Source organism: Cervus canadensis, chromosome 6 (genome assembly GCF_019320065.1).
Source record: "Cervus canadensis isolate Bull #8, Minnesota chromosome 6, ASM1932006v1, whole genome shotgun sequence".
Classification (NCBI taxonomy): domain Eukaryota; kingdom Metazoa; phylum Chordata; class Mammalia; order Artiodactyla; family Cervidae; genus Cervus; species Cervus canadensis.
In genome coordinates this window covers 29580730-29600079 of record NC_057391.1, presented here as the reverse complement: position 1 = coordinate 29600079, position 19350 = coordinate 29580730, and the positions used below count along the sequence as shown (strand labels likewise).

General features: G+C 40.6%; 1 protein-coding gene across 5 annotated transcripts in view; it reads right to left on the bottom strand.

Annotated features, from left to right (window-relative positions):
• Positions 1 to 19350, bottom strand: part of CDIN1 (CDAN1 interacting nuclease 1) — a 229099-nt gene that overhangs the window by 85098 nt on the left and 124651 nt on the right. Inside the window, exon 11 of one of the 5 annotated variants that reach the window (XM_043471410.1) lies at positions 3877 to 4195. The exons of the other annotated variants lie outside the window; for them this stretch is intronic. Coding sequence (XP_043327345.1) covers positions 4114 to 4195 — 82 coding nt within the window. The 3' untranslated portion in view covers positions 3877 to 4113. Of the gene's footprint in view, positions 1 to 3876; positions 4196 to 19350 lie in introns of those variants that run through there. 5 annotated transcript variants of the gene reach the window in all.

The window sequence follows — 19350 nt, the reverse complement described above, 5'->3', positions numbered from 1 at the left end:
TCACAACAATGAAGACTGCAAAACATATTACAGCACAGAGACCTCTTCATTTGTTTAGTTTCGGTCTCTCAAGCATTAACAATCTCCATTCACATTTATCATTTTGAAAAACAAATTCATTTGAATTAATAGCATGAATAGGTCCAAGTAAAGTTTTCAGCTTGGTGGTAACTGGAAAAAACAAAGCTCAAGACATTTAAAAAGCAATCACTTATCTTCATTTAAAATTTGTTATATTTCTGCAGGGAAGGCAGCATTTCATGTTTGAAGAATAAGTTTATCTATGGAGGAGGAGGAAGGTGAAGAAAGCAATGCAATGAGTGTCGGGTACTCTGTCCAGACCTGAGTCCCCCAGTTTTGCAGGAAGGTCGGATCCTTTCAGCATTGTATTGGTGTGTCAAAATATGTCAACAAACCATCACACCGCAGGAAGAAGAATGACCTTTCAGTTCTTCACGTTTGGGCTGCCTGTGGAGCTTTGGATGCGGGGTATGCATGAATGGTTTTCCTAGCTGCTTGACAAATGCAACTCCCAAGGTTTCTTTCAAGCATGATTGTTAAAAGCCCTAGGTTCTTACAATTTGGTACAACTTTCTCAACGCATATAACTCTTGACAGAAACTGATGTTAACTAGCAATACTGCAAATAATCAGAGTCAATGGAACTAGACAAATTACTTTAGAATTGTTTCAATGGAAGAGATGAAGATTGAGTGTTATAAATTTAGAAATAATTTTATTCGCTGTAAAAATAATACTTAATCAATTCTCTAAGCTTTATTATGAAAAGTGAAAGTGTAAGTCACTCAGTAGTGTATGACTCTTTGTGACCCCATGGAGCCCACTAGGCTCCTCTCTCCATATAATTCTTCAGGCAAGAATACTAGAGTGGGTTGCCATTTCCTTCTCCAGGGAATCTTCCTGACCCCATTCCACAAACCAGTTGCCTTTGGAAACTTCTAATCATCACAACTGCAGTAATCACTAACCTAAGTTATTTTCTATTCTCAGTTCCTTAAGAACATTATTGTTTTTCCCAATATCAATACCAAAACCTCAAAGTTATCACTGTTTCACACTGCCCAAAACAACATCATTTAATCAACTTGCCAAATTATTTCTTATCTCTGTAAGTCTATATAGACTCTTTCCATTTCTACCACCACCATTATAGTTCAGGAATTAATGGGTTATTCCAACACAAATGACTGGAACAGCAATTGTGTTCCAGTTTCCAACTTCTTGCTTCTGTCTACCCTGACCATTGTGACCAGAATATCTATCCTGAAGTTCAAGCCTGACCATGCCACTCGTCTATTCAAAAATCTCCCCTGGTTTTCCAGTTATGTTACTTTGACCTGGGCATTTAACCTCTCTATGCCTCAATTTTCTCATATGAAATGAGGATAAAAACCCAGTATTTATCTCATAGGACTGTTATGTGGATCAAAAAGGATAATACATACAAAGTGCTTAAACCAGTTCCTAGAATATAGTTAGTGCTCAATGTTAGCAATTTTTGTGATTTATGTACATGTTGTTTCCCTACTTGTTGTTTAGTCACTAAGTTGTGTCCAACTCTGTGACCCCATGAACTGCAGCAATTCAGGCTTCCCTGTCCTTCACTATCTCCTGGAGCTTGCTCAAACTCATGTCCATTGAGTTGGTGATGCAATCCAACCATCTCATCCTCTGTCACCTGCTTCTCTTCCTGACCTCTTTCCCAGCATCAGGGTGTTTTCCAGTGAGTCAGGTCTTTGCATCAGATGGCCAAAGTATTGGAGCTTTGGTTTCAGCATCAGTCTTTCCAGTGAATATTCAGGGTTGATTTCCATTAGGATGGACTGGTTTGATCTCCTTGCTGTCCAAGGGACTCTCAAGAGTCTTCTCCAGCATCACAACTTGAAAGCACCAATTCTTTGGCTCTCAGCTTTCTTTATGGTTCAATCCTCACATCTGTACATGACTACTGGATTGAATTAAATTCCTCAAAAGCAAAGTTAGGTGTTGCTCATCTTTGTACCCTCTGAAATATATAATATATAAATACATAATATACTGCCTTTATATAGAAGGAGCTCAGTATTTGTGCTACTCAGTATCTACTATCTGTGTTACTACTTAAGGACCTAGAATGTGTTGAATTAGAAACACGTAGTGGTAAAAATAGGTATTTCATATTAAACAGTGAAAACCAACTGGGGCAGATCAAGTATTTCGCTCTAGTGTTGAGCTCAATATGATTTCATACACCTGACCTGTGCACACAACCAATGACTTCATTTTCACCACTTCCATAATCAATGTACAGTGCTCTGAAAATATTCCAGCCAAAGCTATCAAGGACAATTGTGACAGGCTCATATTTACAAAAGTAGATGATCTTTGAATTAAAAAATCCTCTGTTCTAAATAAAGGAATTTTGTATAAATTTTGAATTTATGATCACTTGAATTGTGCTATCAGCAACGCCGTTAAGACTGAATTTAAAATAGAGAGGTGGTGATGATAGCAAAGTTGCCAGATAGGAAATGAAAAAAAGGAAAATAGAAAGAGAAGCAGGAAGGGGTTAATAAGATACTTTGTTGGTAGAATTTTTATGAGAAAATAAGGGTGAACAAAATACTGTGGTGTTGGAGAAGACTCTTGAGAGTCCCTTGGACTGCAAGGAGATCCAACCAGTCCATCCTAAAGGAGATCAGTCCTGGGTGTTCATTGGAAGGACTGATGCTGAAGCTGAAACTCCAATACTTTGGCCACCTGATGCGAAGAGCAGACTCATTGGAAAAGACCCTGATGCTGGAAAAGATTGAAGGCAGGAGGAGAAGGGTACAACAGAGGATGAGATGGCTGGATGGCATCACCAACTCAATGTACACAGGTTTGGGTGGATTCTGGGAGGTGGTGATGGACAGGAAGGCCTGGTGTGCTGCAGTTCATGGGGTCACAAAGAGTTGGACATGACTGAGGGACTGAACTGAACTGAAAATACAGGAAGCATCTCAATGTAAGTGATTCAGTAAGGGAAGGGAGTAAACCCAATAAAGTAGAATTCACACAAATCATAAAAGTATGCTAAGAATATAAAGGAGAGGACAAGAAAAAGAAAAAAAAAGAAAGAATAAAGTGACATGTTAATAGATAACAGAATTCGTATAGAAGACTTAATTTTCATAAGAATATGACTTCCAGGGTCAATTAGAAATTAGAGGGAAAGGATGCTTACCATGGCCATTATTATCCATATATATTTCTGTATTAGAGAAGAAGAGTATGAGATATGGAAGTTACATTCAGGGCTCACTTTCCATCCTGCACACGTGTGAGGAGAGAATGAGCAACAGCAGCCCCACCACCTGTACCGTTCGCCCATCCCAGGAGGTTCCTGGGTGACGAAGATGGTCAGAAATGGAAAAACGCTGCTTCTTACATACAGAGGGAGGGAAAAGAAAGAGGACAGGCATAACTTCTGTGAACAGGGCTCTAGCTCATCAAAAGATGGCTAGCTCTATTTCAGTCAAAGAGGCAGAAAACGCCCTTAGAGGGTGCTATCAAAAGATGACCAAAGAAAGCTGCTTTCTATTATCCAATCTTTGGCCTTAATGATACAAAAAACTTCCCTTTTGTTGGGCAAAAAGTAGTAACTGAAAATTCCATTCCAACTCTCAGAAGGCCAAGCAAAAGACAGAGAGAATATAGAGATGACTCTTTGAGAAACAGATACCAAAAGAAAGAAATTTGAAGGTTTCCCCAGCACTCTCTCAAAAATGATTCTATTCATGTTGTTGTTTTAATTGCTAAGTAGGGTCTGACTCTTTGTGAACCCACGGACTGTAGCCCACCAGGCTCCTTCTGTCCTTGGGGTTTCCCAGGCAAGAATATCAGGGTGGGTCGCGATTTCCTTCTCTAGGGGATCTTCCTGACCCAGAGAATCAAACCCACATCTCCTGCAGGTGGTTTCTTTACCACTGAGCCACCAGGGAAGCCCATTCTATTCATAGTCAAGGCTTAATTAGATTTGCTTAGGATGAGAATGAAGTCTGAAATAGCATCAGTAAGATTACAAGGTTAATGTTAAACAAGACAAACTGGTTTACAGTGTGTTAAATTCTGTTAAAAATCATAATTGAGAAAACATGTACTTGGAGACAAGATGAGGTAACAGGGACTACATTTATCTTCCTGCTGGAAATACCTAAAAAACAAACAAACAAAATAGATAAGAGCAGACATCAAGCAGTGAGGGACAGTCACCCCTGAATGATGGGCAAGAAAAGAGGCATGCACTTTGATTTCCCAACTTGCTGCCTGGAGAAAGTTTCCAGGCTACAATGTCAGGAGGAAGGACCTAGGTGAAGTCCAGGAGTCTCTCTCAGAGTTGAGAAGAAACTGTGAAAATGGGAAGACCAGGCAGTTAAAGTTTGTCATAAAAGAAGTATCAATAATTTTAAAAGGATTCAAGTTTGTTTCTGACTTTAATGAAATTAAATTAATAACCAATAACAGAAAGACATGTGAACAAGTTCCAAATATTTGGGAAAAAACAAACAAACAGCATTCTTCTAAATAGCCTGTGAGTCAAAGAAAAAATAAAAGTAAAGTATTTGAAAAACAAAATGGAGAAAGAAAAAAGAAGAAAATATTTGGAACCAAATGAAAATAAAAATACAGGATATAACATTTTCTGCAATACAGCTAAAGCAGTACTGTGAGGCAATTTTAGCACTAAATTGCCTTTACTGGTAAAAAAGAATGATTTCAAATCAAAAACCTCAGGCTCCATCTTAGAAAACTAGAAACAAAAAGAGCAAATGAAACTGAGCCTAAAATAGGTAACAGTAATAATCAGATTAAAAATCAATGAAAAAGACAAAAGAAAACCAAAGGAAAAAGTCAATAAAACAAAATATTCATTTTTTCAGAAGGCCAGTAAAATTGATAAAGCTCTAGGCAGACAGATCTGGAAAAGTAGACAAAATTATCAACACCAGGAATGAATAAGGTGACATCACTACAGATTTTACAGACAATAAAAGAATATGGGAGCATTCTCAACAACTTTATACTAATATATTCCACAACTTAAATAAAATGAATAAACTCTTTAAAAGGCACAAAGTATTAAAGTTCACTCAAGAAAAAAAATAGATAACCTGAATCCTTATATTTAGCAATCAATTTTAATCAGTTTAAAATCTTTGCACAAAAAATATCCCCAGATCATTTGACTGGGAGTAGTCATGTATGGAGAAGGACATGGAAACCCACTCCAGCGTTCTTGCCTGGAGAATCCCAGGGATGAGGGAGCCTGGTGGGCTGCCGTCTATGGCGTCACACAGAGTTGGACACGACTGAAGCGACTTAGCAGCAGCAGCAGCAGCAGTCATGTATGGATATGAGAGTTGGATTAAAAAGAAAGCTGAGTGTTGAAGAATTGATGCTTTTGAACTGTGGTGTTGGAGAAGACTCTTGAGAGTCCCTTGCATTGCAAGGAGATCCAGCCTGTCCATCCTAAAGGAGATCAGTCCTGAATATTCACTGGAAGGATTGATACTGAAGCTGAAACTCCAATACTTTGGCTACCTGATGCAAAGAACTGACTCATTTGAAAAGACCCTGATGCTGGGAAAGATTGAAGGCGGGAGGAGACCGGGATAACCGAGGATGAGATGGCTGGATGGCATCACCGACTCAATGGACATGAGTTTGAGTAAACTCCAGGAGTTGGTGATGGACAGGGAAGCCTGGCGTGGTGCAGTCCACGGGGTCACAGAGTTGGACATGACTGAGTGACTGAACTGAACTGAACCCAATAGTTAATGAAGAAATAACAATTCTACACAAACTTTTCCAGAAAACCAAGAAAGGACTACTTCCCAACTCATACTATAAGGCTACCATAGTGCCAAAACCAGGCAAAGAGTTTAGAAGGAAAAGTAAATCACAGACAAATCTCTCTCATGAAAGCAGATGTAAAATTTCTTAATGAATTTTTAGCAAATCAAATATCATCAGTTTATCATCAGTTCAGTTGCCCAGTCACATCTGACTACAACCCCATGGGACTGCAGCACGCCAGGCCTCCCTGTCAATCACCAACTTCTGGAGTTTTCTCAAACTCATGTCTATTGAGTCAGTGATACCACCCAACCATCTCATCCTCTGTCATCCCCTTCTCCTCCCACCTTCAATCTTTCCCAGCATCTCAGGGTCTTTTCAAATGAGTCAGTTCTTTGTATCATGTAGCCAAAGTGTTGGAGTTTCAGCTTCAGCATCAATCCTTGCAAAGAATATTCAGGACTAATCTCCTTTAGGATGGACTGGTTGGATCTCCTTGCAGTCCAAGGGACTCTCAAGAGTCTTCTCCAACAGCACAGTTCAAAAGCATCAATTCTTCAGTGCTCAGCTTTCTGTATAGTCCAACTCTCACATCCAAATCAAATAAAACAAACTATAAAAAAGATTTTGCTTCACTGACCAAGTGGGGTTTGTACCAGGAATACAAAGTTGGTATAACATTCAAAAACCACTGTAGTTTATCATATTAATCAATTAACTAAAAAATACACATATGATCATCTTCACAGATGCAGAAAATCATTTTGACAAGATTCAACATCCATTATAATAAAAACTCTAAGCAAACTAGGAACAGAAGGGAGTTTCCTCAACCTCAAAGTGAGAGTGAAAGTGAAGTCGCTCAGTTGTGTCTGACTCTTTGCGACCCCGTGGACTGTAGCCTGCCAGGCTCCTCTGTCCATGGGATTCTGCAGGCAAGAATACTGGAGTGGGTTGACATTTCCTTCTCCAGGGGATCTTCCTGACTCAGGGATTGAACCCGGGTCTCCTGCATTGCAGGCAGACATTTTAACCTCTGAGCCACCAGGGAAGCCCCAACCTCAAAAGGCAGCCTCAAAAAATCTATACCTAATATTATCCTTCATGGTAAAAAACTAATGCCTTTCCTCCAAGACCAGGAATACTAGTCACCGTTGTATAGGCGAGTCTAAGCAGCGCAGTTAAAAAGAAAAGAAAAAGTCATCCAATTGAAAAAGGAAGCAAAATGTCTTTATAAACAACACTGTTCTCTATATAGAAAATCCTAGAACATCCACCAAATAAATATTAAAGAGTTTTCCCCAATTGCATGATGTAAGATCAATACACCAAATCATCTGTATTCCTATATAGTAACATGAAATACTGGAAATGAAAACAACAACAGAAACAAAATCACTTCCTATAGAGTCAGCAAATATAAAACATACAGGCTCTCAAGTTGACCTATAAACTCTATTGATGGCAACCACAATTTCAGCAAAAATTTTCAAGGAATTTATAAGCTGATTCCAAAATTCAAATGGCAATGCAAAGGACCAAAAATGGACAAAACTAATGCTTGCTGCTTGGAAGAAAAACTATGACCAACCTAGACAGCATATTAAAAAGCAGACATATTACTTTACCAACAAAGGTCCGTCTAGTCAAAGCTATGGTTTTTGCAGTAGTCATGTATGGATGTGAGAGTGGACTATAAAGAAAGCTGAGCACTAAAGAATTGATGCTTTTGAACTGTGGTGTTGGAGAAGACTCTTGAGAGTCCCTTGGACTGCAAGGAGATACAACCAGTCCTTCCTAAAGGAGATCAGTCCTGAATATTCATTGAAGAACTGATGCTGAAGCTGAAGCTCCAATACTCGGGCCTCCTGATGCGAAGAACTGACTCATTGGAAACGACCCTGATGCTGGGAAAGATTGAAGGCAGGAGGAGAAGGGGACAACAGAGGATGGGATGGCTGGATGGCATCACCGACTCAATGGACATGAGTTTGAGTAAACTCCAGGAGTTGGTGATGGACAGGGAGGCCTGGTGTGCTGCAGTCCATGGGGTCACAAAGATTTGGACATGACTGAGAAACTGAAGTGAACTGAACTTTAAAAAAGAAAAATGAAGTTGGGGGACTAACACTATCTGTTTTCAAAATTATGTTACAGTAATCAATACAATGTAAAATTTGTATAAAGATAGACAAACTGGCTAACAGAAGAAAATAGAGAACTCAGAAAAGGTCCATACATACATGATTAATTGGTTTTTGACATATGTGTAAAGGATATTTAGTGAAGAAAGTCTTCACTAAACAGTGAAGTCTTTTCAACAAACTGTTCTAGCACAACTGGATATCCAAGACCAAGAAAATAAAGTTTAAGTCATCTATCACGCCATATATAAAAATTAACTGAAAATGGATGCTAGACATAAATGTAATTTAAAATTATAAATCTTTTAAAAGAAAATAAGGGATAAATCTTCATGATTTCTTTATAGATCTTCGTGAGTTCAGTAGGAAACCTGAGTGGAGACTGGGTGCCTCCCAACTAACATGTGCCTGTGAAGTATATGCTGATCTGAATCAGTATTCCTCAATAAAGTTCTTTTTCTCATCAAGATTGTGTTTAGAAGCACCTAAGCTAGTAACTGGCTGGCAAATCAAGGAAAGAAGTGGACTTCTTTGCTCAAGAAGAGTCAGGTAAAGAAGTGGACTTCTTTGCTCAAGAAGAGTCAGGTAAAGAAGTGGACTTCAATGCACAATACAGATCAATAGCATCACCTGAAGTTTTAAAAACAAAAAAGACTCCCCAAGTCCAGGCTCCACCTCATAGCAATCAAATCAGTTCTCCAGGGATAAAGCCCAGGTCAATACATAAAATGTTCCAACTGTATGATTTTAATACATGCCAAGATTTGAGAATCACTGACCTAGACCTTAAGCCATTTTAGCATCAATTTCAACCTGATCTCCATTGTTCAAAAATTACTTTCAAAAATGAATTCTAAAAAAAAAAACCAAAAACACTCTGTATTCTTGGGACTCCTGACTCACTTCCTTTATTCTTCTGTCACTCTCTCTGGACAAACATTATGGTTGTATTCTCTTTCTTAGCATGGACACCCAATCATATGCTTGTAGGTTTGATTTGTGGTTCAGTTCAGTTGCTTAGTCATGTCTGACTCTGACCGAAAGGACTGTAGCATACCAGGTCTCCCTGTCCATCACCAGCTTCCAGAGCTTGCTCAAACTCAAGTTCATCGAGTTGGTGATGCCATCCAACCATCTCACCCTCTGTCGTCCCCTTCTCCTCCTGCCTTCAATCTCCAATCTCAGCACCAGAGTCTTTTCCAATGAGTCAGTTCTTCACATCAGATGGCCAAAGTACTGGAGTTTCAGCCTCAGCATCAGTCCTTCCATTGAATATTCAGGATTGATTTCCTTTAGGATGGACTGGTTGGATCTCCTTGCAGTCCAAGGGAGGCTCAAGAGTCTTCTCCAGTACCACAGTTCAAAAGCATCAATTCTTCGGCTCTCAGCTTTCTTTATGGCCCACTCTCACATCCATACACGACTACTGGAAAAAACCATAGCTTTGACTAGAAAGACCATTGTTGGCAAAATAATGTCTCTGCTTTTTAAAAAGCTGTCTAGGTTGGTCATAGCTTTTCTTGAAAGGAGCAAGCGCCTTTTAATTTCAAGGCTGCAGTCACCATCTGCAGTGATTTTGGAACCCAGAAAAATAGTCTCTCACTGTTTCCACTGTTTCCCCATCTATTTGCCATGAGGTGATGGGACTGGATGCCATGATCTTAGTTTTCTGAATGTTGAGTTCTAAGCCAGCTTTTCATTCTCCTCTTTCACCTTCATCAAGAGGCTCTTCAGTTCCTCTTCACTTTCTGCTATAAGGGTGGTGTCATCTGCATATGAAGTTATTGATATTTCTCCTGGCAATCTTGATTCCAGCTTGTGTTTTCTCCAGCCCGGCATTTCGCATGATGTACTCTGCATATAAGTTAACTAAGCAGGGTGACAATATACAGCCTTAATGTACTCCTTTCCCAATTTGGAACCAGTCTGTTGTTCCATGTCTGGTTCTAACTGTTGCTTCTTGACCTGCACACAGATTTCTCAGGAGGCAGGTCAGGTGGTCTGGTATTCCCATCTCTTTAAGAATTTTCCAGTTTGCTGTGATCCACACAGTCAAAAGCTTTAGTGTAGTCAACAAAGGAGAAGTAGATGTTTTTCTGGAACTCTCTTGCTTTTTCGATGATCCAATGGATGTTGGCAATTTGATCTCTGGTTCCTCTGCCTTTTCTAAATCCAGCTTGATCATCTAGAAGTTCACAGTTCATATACTGTTGAAGCCTGGCTTGGAGAATTTTGAGCATTACTTTGCTAGCCTGTGAGATGAATGCAATTGTGCTGTAGTTTGAGCATTCTTTGGCATTGCCCTTCTTTGGGATTAGAATGAAAACTGACCTTTTCCAGTCCTGTGGCCACTGCTGAGTTTTCCAAATTTGCTGGCATATTGAGTGTGGCACTTTCACAGCATCATCTTTTAGGAGTTCAAAAAGCTCAGCTGGAATTCCATCACCTCCACTAGCTTCGTTCATAGTGATGCTTTCTAAGGCCCACGTGACTTTGCATTCCAGGATGTTTTGCTCTAAGTGATTGATCACACCATCATGCTTATCTGGTCATGAAGATCATTTTGCTGGGATTGAAGATTGAAGGCAGGAGGAGAAGGTGACAACAGAGGGTGAGATGGTTGGATGGCATCATTGACTTGATGGACATGAGTTTGAGCAAGCTCTGGGAGCTGGTGATGGACAGGGAGGCCTGGTGTGTTGCAGTCCTTTCAGTCACAAAGAGTAGGACATGACTGAGTGACTGAACTGAACCACAAATCAAACCTTTTCTTAACATCTTCTGCTTCTGTTAGGTCCATACCTTTTCTATCCTTTATTGCACCCATCTTTGCATGAAACATTCCCTTGGTATCTCTGATTTTCTTGAAGAGATCTCTAGTCTTTCCTATTCTATTGTTTTCCTCTATTACTTTGCATTGATCATTGAGGAAGGCTTTCTTATCTCTCCTTGCTATTCTTTGGAATTCTGCATTCAGATGGGTATATCTTTCCTTTTCTTCTTTGCCTTTTGCTTCTCTTCTTTTCTCAGTTATCTGTAAGGCCTCCTCAGACAACCATTTTGCCTTTTTGCATTTCCTTTTCTTGGGGATGGTCTTGATCGCTGTCTCCTGTACAATGTCACGAACCTCCAGCCATAGTTCTTCAGGTACTGTCTATCAGATCGAACCCCTTGAATCCATTTGTCACTTTCACTCTATAATTGTAAAGGGTTTGATTTGGGTCATACCTTAATGGTCTAGTGGTTTTCCCTACTTTCTTCAATTTAAGTCTTAATTTGGCAATAAGGAGTTCATGATTTGAGCCATAGTTAGCTCCTGGTCTTGTTTTTGCTGACTGTATCCTGCTGCTGCTGCTAAGTCACTTCAGTCGTGTCCGATTCTGTGCAACCCCATAGACAGCAGCCCACCAGGCTCCCCCGTCCCTGGGATTCTCCAAGCAAGAAGACTGGAGTGGGTTGCCATTTCCTTCTCCAATGCATGAAAGTGAAAAGTGAAAGTGAAGTCGCTCAGTTGTGTCCGACTCTTAGCCATCCCATGGACTTCAGCCTACCAGGCTCCTCTGTCCATGGGATTTTCTAGGCAAGAGTTCTGGAGTGGGGTGCCATAGCATTCTCCTTGCTGACTGTATAGAGCTTCTCCATCTTCGGCTGCAAAGAATTTAATCAATTTGATTTAGGTGTCAATCATCTGGTGATGTCCATGAGTAGAGTCATCTCTTGTGCTGTTGGTAGAGGCAGTTTGCTATGACCAGTGCTTTCTCTTGGCAAAACTGTTAGTCTTTGCCCTGCTTCATTTTGTACCCCATGGCCAAACTTGCCTGTTACTCCAGGTATCTCCTGATTTCCTACTTTTGCATTCCAGTCCCCTATGATGAAAAGGACATCTGTTTTGTGTGTTAGTTCTAGAAGGTCTTGTAGATCTTCATAGAACTGTTCAACTTCAGCTTCTTCAGTATTAGTGGTTGGGGCACAGACTTCGATTACTGTGATATTGAATGGTTTGCCTTGGAAACGAACAGAGATCATTCTGTCGTTTTTGAGATTGCACCCAAGTACTGCATATTGGACTCTTTTGTTGATGATGAGGGCTACTCCATTTCTTCAAAGAGGTTCTTGCCCACACTAGTAGATATAATGGTCATCTGAATTAAATTCATCCATTCCAGTCCATTTTAGTTCACTGATTCCTAAAATGTTGACGTTTACTCTTGCCATCTCCTGTTTGACCACTTCCAATTTGCCTTGATTCATGGACCTAACATCCCAGGTTCCTATGTAATATTGCTCTTTACAGCATCGGACTTTACTTCCATCACCAATCACATACACAACTGGACGTTGTTTTTGCTTTGGCTCCATCTCTTCATTCTTTCTGGAGTTATTTCTCTACTGTACTCCAGTAGCATATTGGGTATCTACTGACCTGGGGAGTTCATCTTTCAGTGTCATATCTTTTTGCCTTTTCATAGTGTTCTTGGGGTTCTCAAGGCAAGAATACTGAAGTGGTTTGCCATTCCCTTCTCCAGCAGACCACGTTTTGTCAGAACTCTCCACTACGACCTGTCTGTCTTGGGTGGCCCTCCACAGCATGGCTCATAGTTTCATTGAGTTAGACAAGACTGTGGGCCATGTGATCAGTTTGGTTAATTTTCTGAGATTGTCCTTTTCATTGTCTGCCCTCTGATGAATGAGGATAAGAGGCTTATGGAAGTTTCCTGAAGGGAGAGACTAAACTGGGTCTTGTTCTGATGGGTGGGGCCATGCTCAGTAAATCTTTAATCAAATTTTCTGTTGAAGGGCTGGGCTGTGTTCCCTCCCTGTTGTTTGGACTCCTGGACACTCATAGGCAAGTCTGGCTCAGTCTCCCACTCACCTCCAAAGTCAAATTCCCTGGGGGTTCTCAGTCCCTTTGCTGGATCCCTAGGTTGGGAAATCTGTTGCATGTCCTAGAACTTTCTTCATAGTGCGAGAATTTCTTTGGTATAATTGTTCTGCAATTTGTGGGTTGTCTGCTTGGTGGCTCTGTGGAGGGGCTAATGGTGACCTCTCCCAAGAGGGCTTATGCCACAGGCTGGGTAACCCAGGTCTGCTGCAGCCAGAGCCCCTGTCCCTGTGGCAAGTCACTGTTGACCCATGCCTCCACAGGAGACACTCAAACACTCGAAGGCAAGTCTGGCTCAGTCTCTGTGGGGCCTCTGGGTTCTGGTGTGCACAAGGTTTTGTTTGAGCTCTTTGAGCATTTCTGGCAGGTATGGGCTTTGATTCTAAATGCGACTTCGCTCCTCCTACCATCTTGTTGGGACTTCTCCTTTGGCCTTGGACATGGGGTATCACTATTCTAACAAGATGGTGGAGTAGAAGAATGTGCGTTAATCTTCTCCCGAGAGAACTTTTGATTTGTGGTAATCCTTCGGAAACATACATGACTCATATTAACTCTATCATAATAGTTTAGCAAGAAGAGTCATCCTTTCTACAATTCTTAAGTCCCTATATTTGGAAAACTGGTCAACCAACCAAAAAGAAAAAATCTTGCATATATCTGAAGACAATAATCAGACAACTTTCTGAGGAACTATAATTCATTGATATTTCTTTGTAAGTCTTTTTTCCCCCTTTAATCCTTTAACTCATACCAGTTTTCTCAACCACCATCTCCTTATTGCAAATATCACTTCAACAGCCTAAGACAACATTTCTATGTTCATTCAGCTTTGTATTTAAAGTCAACACTGAAAACAATTAACAATGGCAGAAAACATGAATTCCCTCATGGGGAAAGTTCTTGCTATTCACATTCCAAATGCAAAAAAATAAAAAAAAGGTACCTTATGAAAACTCAAAGTACTATATACACAGAAGACACTTCCTTCACTTTAAAAAAAATATTTCAAGGTTACTCCAGCTAATAACAATGTCAAGTATTTGTTTGGAGCAAGGAGGCATCAGTATCTCACAACTGGCTCCACTATAAGAGATGGAAAAGCAAATTATTATATTTTACCTTTAGAGAGGACTTCTGCAGTGCATTTGCTAATTATTAGTCAATCTGTCTCTTGTTGCTGCTGAGGACTGCTTGTTAGTATACGGCAGCGGTGCTTTCTGAGGCTGCTGTAATTGAAGGTTTCCAAGAGCATCTATAACTGAGGCTCATTCTCCAACTTGAGACAGATGTGTTGTTAACAAGACTGAAATAACTGGAAATCTGTGATTTGGCTAATTGCAGGCTTCCTGGAAGTATCTTCATACAGAAAAAAAAACTTTGGCCATCCTCTGAAAAATATCTTCCTTGAGTCTAACTGCTCGGCAGCCCCATTCTAAATGCCTCACCTCTCAAGTTAGCACAGACCAGAGAAAGCAATCAGTAAACCATTGAGTAGATAACCAATCTTTAAAAAAATACTTAGAGGTAAGAACTAAAGTCAAATCAATTCTTGTGGCAGAGGTATTAGCTTAGCATTGCCTCTAGGAGAGTAGACTTTCTGGAGCCAAAGGTTCAACAATCCCACAGATGGTACTCAGCTCTTCATCTTTTCAGGGAGACATAAATATGATCAAGACTTTATTTCTTCTGGTGCTCATCTCCACTCATATCCTAATACCAGCAAAGAAATGACTTTGGAAGACAGATATACTTGTTTACTTTGATACTATCCTTTAGACCCAGTCAAGAGGGGTCCATAGCCTGGACCCAAACTTTAGAGGATTCTGCTCTGGCCTCTTCTGGTTGAACCCCAGCCCAGGGCTTCCCTGGTGGCTCAGACGGTAAAGAATCTGCCTGCAATATGAGAGACCCAATTTTGGGTTGGGAAGATCCCTGGAGAAGGGAATGGCTACCCACTCCAGTATTTTTGCCTAGAGAATTCCATGGACAGAGGAGCCTGGCAGGCTACAGTCAATGCGGTCACAAAGAGTAGGACACAACTAAGGGACTAATACACACACACACACACATAAGGGGTGAGAAGTCTGTGGAGCAAAGGGAACATCTTTACCTGATGTCTCTCACCTCCAGTACCTTTCTAGGCCACGCTCCATGTTACCAGGGACCCCAGAACTCCCTGATCGAAGAGCTCTGAGATCATCCCTAGAGCCTGCCTGTTTGATAAGAGGGCAGACCACCAGAGTGTGCACCTCTGGCCTGAGAGATGGCCAAGAGCAGAAGTTTGTGGAAAGGTACATGGAACCTGGATGTGCAGGCTGGGGTGTGCTTGAAACCTTCCCAGGTATAGGATGGAGCCTAAGTGTTGGTGGTAGCTCCTCAGTCATGTCTGACTGCTTGCAATCCTATGGACTGTAGCCTGCCAGGCTCCTCTGTCTATGGAATTCCCCAGGCAAGAATACTAGGGTGGGTAGCTGTTCCCTTCTCCAGGGGATCTTCCCAATCCAGGAATTGAACCCAGGTTTCCTGCAGAGCACTCAGATTCTTTACCATCTGAGCCATCAGGGAAGTCCCAGGACGGAGCCAAAGGTGATAAGAAAAGGGAGATGGGCTATGCAGAGGGGCCACTTCTGTCTACAGTGCCACCTGCAGCATGGATCTCCAAGGAGTCTAGGAATTCTTAATGCAAATGAGAATTTCCAGATCTTCATGCAGGATAAAATAGACTTTATTTACTGTTTGTTAACTTGAAACACAACCCTAAATATTTGGGCACATTGTACATAGGTCTCTATTCTTATGTTCATAGGTCTCTATTCTTACTCTTGGATTTTTAAGGCATTTCATGTCAAATCTCAAATGAGACACCTACCTTGCTCAAGTTTTGTGAAAGCAAGTAATCAATCTAAGATTAAAACCATGTGCCTAGAAAACGTCATAGTATTTACCATGTAGTTATTGATTGTTTTCTATTTTAAAACTGTATGTAAGTAAACATGCTATATTTCATGGTAAACATCTGCAAAAGTCTTTACATCTGGAAAGCCTATAAAAGTTTTCTAGAAAAATGAAGCATTTTTCTCACCATACTTAGAGTGGCATTCTTAAAGAAACAATTTTGGCCCTGTTGTGTTTTTATTTTTTCTTTCTTGCCGTGCTGGGCAGCAAGAAAGATCTTAGTTCCCTGACCAGGGATCAAACCCATGCCCCCTGCAGTGGAGCTCCAAACACTGGATCATGAGGGAAGTCCTCCTATTGAGTTTTAATGTCACACTGTCTAACACAATCCTTAGTGGTTGATTCAAAACGTTGTTGTCTGTTATGCATCAGAAAATTCATTCATATACTCATTTGTTCAATAAATATCTATGACCACCTACTGGCAGCTATGTGCCAGGCATCCCACCGGCTTCTGGACATTTGACAATGGATGAAACAGATAAGGCAGAACTCAATATATTAAATGGAGGAGAGTGATAAGTAAACAAGCAATTACAATATTTGACAAATGCTATCAAATTATTAGGAAAACACAGGAGGGGCACTGAACCCAATCTTGAACTACAGGAAGGTTTCCCAAAGAGATGTCAGTCAGGCTGAGTGCTGAAGTGAGCCGAGTAGGAGTTTATCTAGCAGAAAAGGAAATTAAAATATCTGCTGAGAAGACTTCTACATTCCATCAGACCATGATACTCAGGAAAAAGAGACGGAGGAGACTACATCTGTTGATTGCCAAGCACTGTGAAAGTGATTTGTATGTATTAAACAACTGATCTTCACAACAATATGTGAGGAAGCTATTATTAACCCCATTTTATTGAAGTAAAAAACACAAAAGCTCAGGGAGGCTAAGCAAGCTCTTTCCAGGTATGGATCCAGAGGGTGGCAAGGCCTGGCTTCAAACCCAAGAACAGGATAGATTTCTCCCATTACATCGAGGATCACTGAATTGGAAAATCATGTTCAAACAAAACTTTGCCTTATTCTTTCCAGTCAGTAAGCTTAGATCTTCTTTGAGAGAAGTAGAGAGGTATTAGCTACCAAGTGCACTTTGGCTTTAAAAAGATTTCCACTGATGACAGTATCAGAATGTGCCCAGAATGGCCAGGGACAGGGCTGAGCTTACAAATGAGATTTCCGTGTTCCCGACTCAGTGCTGTTGGGCTCTGTTCATGCTGCATGGCTGCATGTGGCTCTTCGTAATTTAGGTTCATCAGTATTTCATCCAAACTGACCCATTTTATCTTCAACCACTAAAGTGAGCCTAGGGTGTCTGCTTCTGCTTCTTTGACAGGCCACAAGTTAGAACCCATGTATATTCTGGCCTCAGACTATAGAATTAGTTTTTTCTTTACTGTCATCATATCAAAATGAAAATACACTTAGTAATGTAGGTGAAATTGTCAAAGAACTCAACTTTTGACTAGAAAGTAGGATGAGAGAGCATTTCTTTTGTTGTCAACTGCATAAATTTGTATACATATATAGTCCGAAATATCTGATACACACACACACACACACACACATATACACACACACACTGATATATGTAAATATACATGTATTTTCTATACAACTGTATACATAGCCCTATATAATTTGGGTCTCTATTATGGCCCAAATGCTGCTTCTCAGAGGCAGTCTTTAAACCCCTCAGAAGTGGAGAGTGGAGAGTTCTAAGGAGCTCGTTAATCAAGGTTCATACCCGGGATGAGGGTCTACTTGCTGGAAAGGCAGCTTAAGTTCTATACTTAATCTGATTTTAGAGAAGGTGCCTATTGCAAAATTTAAATTTGTTTGGTGAATTAAGATAGAAAAAATTCTTGAAGTTTTGATTATAAAAGAATGAGCTGCACACACATAGTAATTAGAAATAGCAACACAAAAGGTAAACAAAGCTCTTTCAAACCAAGTAAATTTGTGTTTAAATGTTTCTAACTACAGTCTTATTCATTCACTCAGATAGGGGTAAATTTTATGAAGAAAAGTAAAATGGACTGAGGAGAGAAATGACTGAGGGTGATGCCATCTAGACTGGGTGGTTGGGGAAGGTCCCCTTGAGGAGGGGAAATCTGAGCAGAGAGCTGAATGTCATCGTAAAGGGCAAGCTATGTGGAGATCCAAGTGAAGACAGTTCCAAGCAGAAGGATTAGCCAGAGTGAGGTTCTTGAAGTAGAAACAAGCAGAGTAGATTCCAGGAAGATGGACAAAGCTGCCAAGGAAGTTTAAGAGCAGAGAGAACTCTAGGGGGAGGGAGAGCACAGGTGTGGACAGAACTGAGGGTGGTGAGAGGCAGGTCATACAGGGCTCTGAATGTCACGGTACAGAGTTTGGATTGTATTTTTTTTTAAATTTTTTATTGTAAATATTTGCTTTACAATATTGTATTGGTTTCTGCCATACATCAGCATGAATCAGTCATAGGTGTACATGTATCCCTCCCTCGTGAACCGCCCTCCCATCTCCCACCCCATCTCCCCCCGCTAGGATATCAATTGCATTTTAAATGTGGTGGGAAGCCACTGAAGAGTCTTAAGCAGGGAAGTGACATGGTCTGATTTATATTTTCTGAGAGTCACTCTGCCTAGGGTATGAAACTCTGACCATAGGAGTACAAGGGCTGATGTAAGAAGACCAGTTTGGAAACTGTGGTAATAGTCCGAGAGAAGATGACAGACAGTGAGGCGACAGCAGGTCGGGTGGTGACACACGGCACAATCTGAGATGTGGTGAAGGTAGGGCTGAACGGACCTGCTGATGAATTGGTGATGATACTTGAGGTTTTGGGCTTGAGTATTGGGAGATATTGCAATGCCACTAATTGAGCTTGAGAGGAAATAAGAGGCTAATAAGCTTGAGGAGAGAAGTCAAGAGTTTAATTTTTGGATATGTAAAGTCTGAGATATCTATTAGGTATCCAGGAGGGGATACTGAGCAGACAGCTGGCTAGACAAACAAATGTGTACAAGGGGGGAATCTTAGGGCTGGGGGTAGAAGTTAGAGATAGCAGCACGAGATGGAACATAAAGCCACAGTCTCTGGTGAGATCTCCAGGAAATATGTAGACAGAAGAGAGAGGAGGGTGAGCGCTGAGTTCCAAGGCCTTCAAGCCTAGAGCTGGGAAGAGGAAGAAGAACCAGAAAAGGAGAAAGAATACACAGGTGGAATCTCAGGGAAAAAATCTCAGAAGAATATCTCTTGGAAGCCAAAAACAAACAACAAAAAGCTTTAATAAAGAGGAAGGGTGTGGTCAACTTTGTCAGGAGTTGCCTATAGGGTGAGTAAGAACATCAATTTACATAAAAAGAAAACTCTTAGAGAAATATTACACTAAAACTTAGGGGTTCTGTAGTTATTTATATAGAAAAATAGGCTTAGACAAGATTATGATTTTTCAAACATTAACTGAACAGTCTCATCACAGATTCCGATGTTTAAAAATAGGGTGACAATTCTGATAATCATTTCGTGACCTATGTATGTCAA